This window comes from Epinephelus moara, chromosome 8 (genome assembly GCF_006386435.1).
Source record: "Epinephelus moara isolate mb chromosome 8, YSFRI_EMoa_1.0, whole genome shotgun sequence".
NCBI classification, from domain to species: Eukaryota; Metazoa; Chordata; class Actinopteri; order Perciformes; family Serranidae; genus Epinephelus; species Epinephelus moara.
In genome coordinates this window covers 9,755,675-9,764,746 of record NC_065513.1, presented here as the reverse complement: position 1 = coordinate 9,764,746, position 9,072 = coordinate 9,755,675, and the positions used below count along the sequence as shown (strand labels likewise).

General features: G+C 41.2%; 1 protein-coding gene across 1 annotated transcript in view; it reads left to right on the top strand.

Moving 5' to 3' along the window:
* galnt9 (polypeptide N-acetylgalactosaminyltransferase 9) overlaps positions 1-9,072 on the top strand; it is a 117,456-nt gene that overhangs the window by 56,057 nt on the left and 52,327 nt on the right. Inside the window, exon 5 of the mRNA XM_050050086.1 lies at positions 1,259-1,456. Coding sequence (XP_049906043.1) covers positions 1,259-1,456 — 198 coding nt within the window. The remainder of the gene's footprint in view (positions 1-1,258; positions 1,457-9,072) is intronic.

Below are 9,072 nucleotides of genomic sequence, written 5' to 3'. Positions count from 1 at the left end.
CCAGTAGGGACACAACACCGGCCTTGGTTCGGTAATACATGGGGCACTGCCTGTTAGAAACTAGTGGCTCCATGAGTCTGTTTTTCAACAAACATAATATTATGTAAATCACATTGTCACATTGCTTTTTACTAATGCAATACTACGCTGTGTTGCTGTGACAGCACAGGTTACTGATGTAGGCTTTTTTCTTTTTTTTTTTCCCAGAATATGTGGTAATGACAAATGTCGGTTCAGCTGGTTTGCACAAAATCGAGTTCATACACTGAACCAGCAAAACCTGAAATTGTCCCAACTCTAGTATAACGGACTGACAAGCCCGTCACTTTGAGATGTTTCTCCCAAATTGTTCTGTTAAGAGCTACTCCTAGCCTTAAGATGTTTTGTGAATACAGCCCATGCTCTCCACTTGATGTTTTCTAAAAGAAAGTGTGCCAGCCAAAGCTGCCTCGGAGCAAAAGCCATGAGATGAAGAGCCTGGCGAGTGCTCGGAGCAAGGCCTTTTTCAGAAACTAACTTGCAACCCTTCACATAGAGGGGGAAAAAAGAGAGAGAGGATAGTTTTCCCAGGAGCAGACTAAGCCTCTCTTTTCACCTGATGTCTTTTGCTTTATCAGGTTTTACCTCTTATCAAGTCTCTCACCGGGATAAGTGTCACATTTTGACATTTCGTTTTCATGAGCAGGAGATATAAAATATGATATGATATTATTTGTTGTTCCGCAGAAAATTCATTTTGCGAGACCTTCACATCATAAACAGTGGAGGGAAACGGATCCTGGCAATCGTTTTGAATGTTGAATAGATGCTGACTCGACAGACTGTATCGTCGCGGAAAACCCATGTAAATGTAGCGCTGGAGTGAAAGTTGAGATGACATCTGCAGTCATCCATAGCTGTTACTGGCATTGTTTCATGGAATTAGAATCTAGAGTAAATACCTGTCTGTTCAATATGTTTAATCCTACACATAGTTTCTGTGAAACCACATTCACAGCTTTCACTTCACATTTACACACAGTTACATTATCCATCTGGCCATTGTTGACCAGATTTATTCATTCTACCATTGCTGCAATATTAATACTTCAAACCTCTGCAGGGCAGAATGAAAATATGCATGGCTTTATTGTTTGCCCTGTAGCACACTTTTCTCCTCACACTGTCTCTCTTCACCTTTTGCAACTGTGTGTTGAAGCTTCTGCATACTTAACTCAGAACGTCCACTCTTAACTTCTGTCTCTTTTTTCATTTTAAGGGCTGAACCCATTCTGACCCGTATGAAGGAGGATCACACCCGCATCATCTTGCCCGCCATAGACAACATCAAGTACAACACGTTTGAGGTGCAGCAATACGCCAACGCCGCCCATGGCTACAACTGGGGGCTGTGGTGTATGTACATCATCCCTCCACAGGAATGGCTGGACAAGGGCGATGAGACAGCCCCTATCAGGTGAGGGCCTCGGCGGGCAAAGAGCGTCCATTATAGATGAGGATGTTTGATGAAATATGGATAGCCTCAGGATATGACTTATTCATGTGTGGAACCATCAAACTAAGGTGCTCTGTGGTCCAACGTTCCACTCAAACACACAAATAAAGCCTTCCTGTACAAAGCTGTCTAATTACCATGATGAATATCTTCATTTTGATGCAGGATCACAAGGCCACAGCGATGCACTGTCATTAGTGTAATTGTGTGTTGAATATGAGTAGGGCATTCCATTATTCCACCGCTGATTGGAGGACAGCACTGGCTTGTATCATGTTTCTGTATAATCCTAGAATTGATTATATGTGTCCTTGGTAAAATCAAATTGAACTTAAACTGACTGAGAAAGAGTGCAGGAGTATATAGAAGTATAGCTATAGATATAGATATAGATATAGATATAGAGTGGCTCCAGCAAATTCCAGATACAACATCTGAGGTCTCTATCCAGAAGAGTGCAGTCCTAGGAACAGCTTACTGTGCAGAACCTTCAAACTCCCAGGCCTCCGGTAGAGGACCCAAGGTTGCAGAAGACAACAAACAAGTTTACAGTTGCAAAACAATGGAGGAGAAACTAGTGAGTCATCCTAAAATATGCCTGGAAATGGCCATCATGGAGGGGAAGCTCCTGGACCAACTGGTGGGACTTCCTGTGATCCACCCTCTTTTTTAGTGTCTCATGTACCCACACTGATCTGCGTTTCCCCGTGCCCAACAAACTGTTTGCTGACAGCCTCTTACCCTCAACCAGAACTAGAGCAAGGACCATCCGCCTGGTCATTTTGGTAGATTAATTACATGGGAAGGTTGGTATAAGAACGGGCAGTGTAGTGTGCCTCAAATTTTGCAACCTGCAAAATGCTTTCTGTATGATTGGGACCTTAGCAAGCATTTCTCCTTTTCCAAGATAATCCACCTCAAGGGGGACCTACTAAGGTTTTGACTAAACAACATGATTATTACACAGGTGCACCTTGGTATGGTCACGATAAAAAGCCACTCTTAAAGGTGCAGTTTTATCTTGAGGGTAAAAAAAACACTTCTTGCGTTAAGTGTTGCATTTTTGGTCACAGATGCCCCATAGAATCAGTCTGTATCTAGTGTGACCACCACTTACCTCATCCAGTGCAACACATCTACTTCACATAGAGCTGATCAGGTTGTTGAGTGTTGGTCCACTTCTCTTCAATGGTAGTGTGAAGTTGCTGAATATTGGCAGGAGTTGGAGCACGCTGTTGTAAAAGCAGATCCAGAGCATCCCGAACATGCTCAATGGGTGATATATCTAGTGAGTATGCAGGCCAAACAAGAACGGGGATGTTTCCAGCTTCCAGGAATTGTGAACAGATCCTTGCAACATGGAGTCATGCATTGTCATGCTGCAACATCAGGTCATGGCAGTGGATAAGTGTAATGACAATGGGTTTCAGGATCTCTTCACAGTATCTCTTTACATTTAAGCTGTCATTGGTAAAATGCACCTGTGTCGGTTGTCCATAGCTTATGCCAACCCATACCATAACTTTACCACCATCATGGGACACTCTGTTCACAACCCTCACATTAGCAAAATTATATATTTTAGAGTGGCCTTTCACTGTCACCATCCTGAGGCACACCTGTGTCGTAATGATGCTGTTTCTTCAGCATCTTGTATGCCACACCTGTGAGGTGGATAGGTTATCCTAGAAAAGGAGAAAAGGAGAAAGCATTTCACTTCACCTCTCAGATCTGCTTTGACGTAAAACAACAAATTTTAGTCAGACACTGGAAATGTGGTGTTATCCATTGGTTACAATATCTGCATGAAATAGCGACCGTATTGGTAAAAGGAAGAAATATTTGCCTCGAAGACCTTATGAAAGTTAATAGAATGTATATTTCCACAATACTAACTTCACACACTTAACTTGAAAGTCAACACCTCAACACCTCCTGCAAATATTCGAAATTAAAAGTCTACCAGAAAAGCCAGAGCAGGATTATGGTCTTTTAGCCACTTGAAGGCTTTAAATGGACACATCTATGCAGAAAGTTTGAATTTCCTTAAAGGTTACTTAACATTGATTAAAAAAACTGCAAAGCTAAACGTACTCAAATAATTAATAAATCAAAATAGTATTTCTGTTTCAAAAGAGAAACTCATCAGCAGTGGTGAGTATGGCAAGACTCCAAGGTTGTAATTAATGCTGTGGAAGTGTACATTATATTGAATTTACCAGGACAACAGGAAAAAACTGGAACTGCAGTTTGGCTTTCTGGATACTGTATATGCATAAAGTGGGGACCTGGATATGTATATCAATGGAAGTTTAACACCTAAAGCTAAATGAGTCAGATTTCTTATTTGGAGTGTGGATACCATTACCAGTCACATTTCTGATTCATGATACAATATCAGATCCGCGGGAATGCAGCCCACCAGCATCATCTGCCATAATGATAAGAAAATGTTACATCATTCAACAGAGAAAATTACCATGATTTTGTTGCCACGGCAGCGTGGCTGAGCCTCTATAATCACAAAGGCGCAACAGCAGAAAGACAGGGAGACAGCTGCAACTGGAATGTGTTAAAAACCAGTAAGAGAGGTGTAGCTGCAAAACTGGATGTGGTGTCTTTTTCTAGTACAGGTTGATACTATTGAATATCTCTGGCTGGGGTTGATTTTAGAATACATATAAGTGAATAATGGAAATATGAGAGCAAAAAGGACATGACAAAATAGGTGCAGTATTCACATAGCAAATGTGGTTATGCCTGTTGAAATGTGCTTTTTGACTAAACACCATATCTGCCTCCCAAGTGCAGGGTTAACGCTACTAGCTGCCCCTGAGCTCTGATCTCCCTGATGAAATGAATAAATGCATGGGTCTGTGAAAAATTCAATGAAAATGTATGAAATATGATGATTAAATTGTTTTATGATATGGGAATTTATAAACTGTTTAGGGACACGCTGAACATTTCATTTTGCTGCTTTACATGGAGGAACAGAAACTATATTTGTTTGTATTAATGTGGTAAAGCCAAAGCTGGTGCAGAAGCCAAGTGTGTGAGGTCAAGCCAGAGACAGCATGAAGTAGCTCAGCTATTGTTTCCCATCTTTTTCATATTCATGGCACTGCTGGATTGCAAATGTTGCTGTGGGCTTGGTGCATTGCTACTGCAGTTTTACTGCTATGAAATCCTGAGGTCATATCCGAAGTCAAAGCATATAGGCATATGAAAAGTTTCATACCAGATGGTCTTTCATAGCAAAAGAAATAATATCCTGACCTCAAATTTGATACTTGGCCACAGAAGTGTGAGTGATGGCCCTCCACTTGACTTGTCAGGACCTTGAAAATATTCTGCGTTTTTTAGGAACCATGGATAATAACAGCACCTCTGGGCAGAGGAAGCACGTTGTAAACACAAAACTGGTATTATCACCTGTTACATTATAGCAAACATGTTAGCAAACAGTTGCTTATTTTTACATCCAGCAGTTATGGAGCAACATTATCATTGGAGTTGTGTTTGTGTCCATCTGTTTTGGCCTCAACCATCTTCTGAGGGATATATCCTGCTCTTTAACTGACAAATGCTTCACTATGTTCCGCAGCTAGTCGCTGAACATGTCTGCTGTTTGGTGCTGAGCTAATTATTTGTACATTCACTACGAGTGACCAGTTTCACATTATGACATTGTTTTCATGTCATTTTATTCATTACGTTACAATATATAAGAACAGTGGGCCTTATTCACCCTACTCAATTATTCAAGATATTATTGAAATTGCAATATGACCAAGTGCAATAACCATATCGCAGGAGCTGCAATTTGTTGATAAAGGTAAAAGGTAAAAGCGTAGTGGATAGTGCCGGGGCCACATGTACAGAGGCCCTGCCTCGCTGTAGCAGCCATGGGCTCGATTCCAGCCCTCGGCCCCTTGCTGCGTGTCATTCCCCACCCTCTCTCCCCCATCCCACACACTGTCCTGTATATTAAAGGCAAAAAGCCCATAAAGATAATCTTTAAAAAAAAAATTAAAAATTAAAAAATTAAGCCTTGTGGTGCTACATAGATGCCCCAGCCTACAAATTAATATTCCAGACGTAAGGGAACATGCTTGTTTGGCACAGATCCCAGCAAAAATTACATCATCATCATCATTTTATATGTTTTGAGTGAAAAAGAAATGCAAAAATTACCCTTCCCACTAAAAAATTGCACTTGCAGTATCAGTCAAAATAATCATGATATGATTCTTTTTAAATTTGTATTTATTTATTGCACATTGTGTAGCCCTATTATTCATCAACTCTTGTTGAGAAGAAATTTATTCGTCCAGCCCACTTAGGCAGTTTTCAGAAGATTTTGACAATCCCTATTGTTTTCTTAATTGGGATTTGTTCTTTGGTAAGAACAGAATATGCTCACTCAAGGGCACCTGAGTCCTGTTAGTGTAAAATAACTGGTTATTGTGTTTTCTTTAACCCTAGTTAGTTAACCCAGTTGTATAATACTACAGATTTAAATTATAGTAATATTTTTTATAATGTATATTATATTTAAGGAAATAATAATTTTTCTCATTATAGAAAAGTATTGTGGTCTTTTAAAATTTACAATAACTAAACTAACACTTAAGTTCACATCAATTAGGCTAAGTTAATTGGGAACCATGCATACTTATTGATTGATCATGCTATTTCTCAGACTATCTTTTGTGTTTGGCAATTTTTGGGGGTTGCGTGCCCTTCTCTGGATACAGCTTTAACTGAACGAGCTTCCTATGCATTATTTTTGTTATTTAATATACACTACTGACCATATTAAATAGCTTGCTCGGCATTCATGTCCTAAAGAAGTACCTCCACTTAAAAACTATTGGAAATTGTAGTCTCTTGCCCTTTATTGGGATTGGCAGTGCATTTAACTATACTAATAAGGATCAACTGGCATGCACTGTCAATTTACAAGGACAATGGAAATTGACGTTATAAGAAGACAGGTGTGAAAAGTTCTGCGGTTTAAGCTTGTCATGACTCTGATGTAGACTTTTCTTAGGACCTTTCTGATGAAAACATTTAAGAAAAAACAAAGGAGGGTATTGCTTTAAAGCCGCTACAAGGAACTTTTAAAAAGTCTCTCGTTTCTGCTGATGTCTGTGCGTGACCTACAACAGCAAATGAGACCATCGGTGTGAAGATAAGCTATTTCTATATAGTGTATATCCATACCTTTAGGAAACTGTCTCCGGGTCCGCCCGAGGTCGCTTCCAGGACGAAACGATTTACGGCACTCAGACGGCACACGTCATCTTACCTAGCTGCTTATAAATAGTCGCTATTCCTCCTCCTCGACCCAACGTCCGCGGGGAGTTAAAATAGCAGCAATCATTGGGTAAAAATTCTGTGAAAGCACTGGACTCACCAACAGTCAGCCACGTCTCAGTCACAGAGAAAATCCAATCCTCTGGAAGTCAGGAAATCATTCAGGATAAACGTTTTGTTTGCTAGCGATCTAGCATTTATCAGCCCAATCCTGGCAGGAGCAAGCGTTAGCTGTCCGGGGAGCCACACACAGGCCGCAGGTTGCGCAGATTCACCCCGTGCCAGCGGGGACGAGGAGAGCAGGGGCCGCGGGGCTGGAACACCTCATCCGGGCCGACGACAGGTACCAGCCAGGCATCGACAGGGTCCAGCGAGTGCCGAGAAATAAAGAGGTGAGGCACCGCTCCATACTCAGTCCAAGAAGCTGTGGAAGTGCTCACCAAACAGGCCTTCAGCCTTACCAGCCAACCGCTGCGTTTACCCTGGCGGCGGTGGCGCTTACGCCGGAGAGGTGGAGCTGGGGCGCGGCAGAGATGAGCTGGGATCCCCGATAGGAGCGGGGGCAAAGTTTTCCCGCCTTGTTGTTTCATTCATCCCCAAAACAAACACATGCGCAAGCCAGGTAAGCGTCTTTACGACAGTACACGCTAGAGCTCATGGGAAATGTAGGCTTCATTCCAGCAAAACACTACCGCTTTTGTCCACAGGGTCGCCAAAATCAACTCAAAATGAAAGTTCCTTGTAGGGGCTTTAAAGGAAAGACTGTTTGTATCTATATGCTACATCACTAAGAGGCATTGAGGGATTTTTTTTTTCTTCTGTTTTTTTTTTAATTTGAGGTAAATAAGATGTGGAACCTGCCAACAAGGCTGCAGCTTGGTATCAGCAAGAGGTCCTTTATATGCTGTGATTTCAGCTTATTACTAAGAGCAAAAGAATACCACAAGGACAACGACAAGCATAGAAAGCATAAACAGACAGCAAAATAAAAGTAAAAGCAATCACACAAGTAAATTAGCTATTTTAGCATAAGCTTCTCTGCCAGTTGTTCTGTAGCCAAAAGGCTGAACTTGAGTATCATTAACAGACATTGCAAGGATTTAAGGAGGCTGCCTGAGGTTCTGAGGGAGCACAATGGCTAATGGGGAGTTCAAGGCCCTGCAGTATTTTAAGGGTGCAAGGGTGGACCTTGCCGTGCTTCAAAATTAATCAGTAAATCTTTCAGTTGATTCTAACCCCAATTACTAGAATCAGAATAAGCTACTTTTTTTTTTATTATTATTTCTGTCACTGAAAGCTTTGGCTGCCGCATTTCAACCAATCTGCATACATGAAACATACTGATGCTTACTGCCAGAATGTCTTCTAATAACCATAATAACTACCAAAGCTAAAGCATTCACACATACTGGCAGATTTTGACCTGGGGCAATAAAACTGAATTCCAAAGTTTCATTACCTTGCTCGGTCCAGCGTAGGCAAAGCAATAATGGTTTCATTTGATACAGTTAGCCTCATACAAACAAACAATGTGATAACAGTTTATACTGTGGACTTAAATATTGGATGTCTTATCAAAGCTCAGTGAAAATCATGTATTATTGAGCATAAAGTGCTAGACTTGAGATAGGAGAAAGATCGCAGAACAGCAACATACGCCACAGAGCTGGTTCGTGTTTCCCCATTGACACTTTGCTGCAAATGGACAGATCGCCTCAAGGGCCAGCTGAAGTGTGTCGGCTGTGTGGATTTCTATTGGAAATCATTCTCCCACTTGTTTCCTCGAGGTTTCTGCCCATCAACAACAGAAGCTTTGTGGCCATTCGGAGCTCAGTCTCAAAGCCTTTTCTGGCTGTTTGGACACATTGAACAACAAAGTGAATAAAGGGGCTCATGAAGGCACAAAACTGCCACATTCTGAGAGTAAAGAGGATTGCAACCATTTTTGGAGATTTGACAAAAAGAGGTTTGCTTTGGCAACTACAGTGATTATTGACAGGACAGAATAGGAAGGTACTGGAAAAGTGGTTTGAATGTGTGGACACAAACCTACAAGTTTTCAAAGAAAACCACACGCAGGCTGTTGTTATCCAAGTGGAAAGCTGTCGATTTGGATGACAGTAGTGATGTATAGGAAGGCCCACGCTAAAAATGTGTAATTTCTTGAGTTTAAATCACTTCTAGACAAAGAATATATGAGAATCAGATGTGAGCAACAGATGCACTTATGGTGCTTTCTGCAATTACTGTTGAAG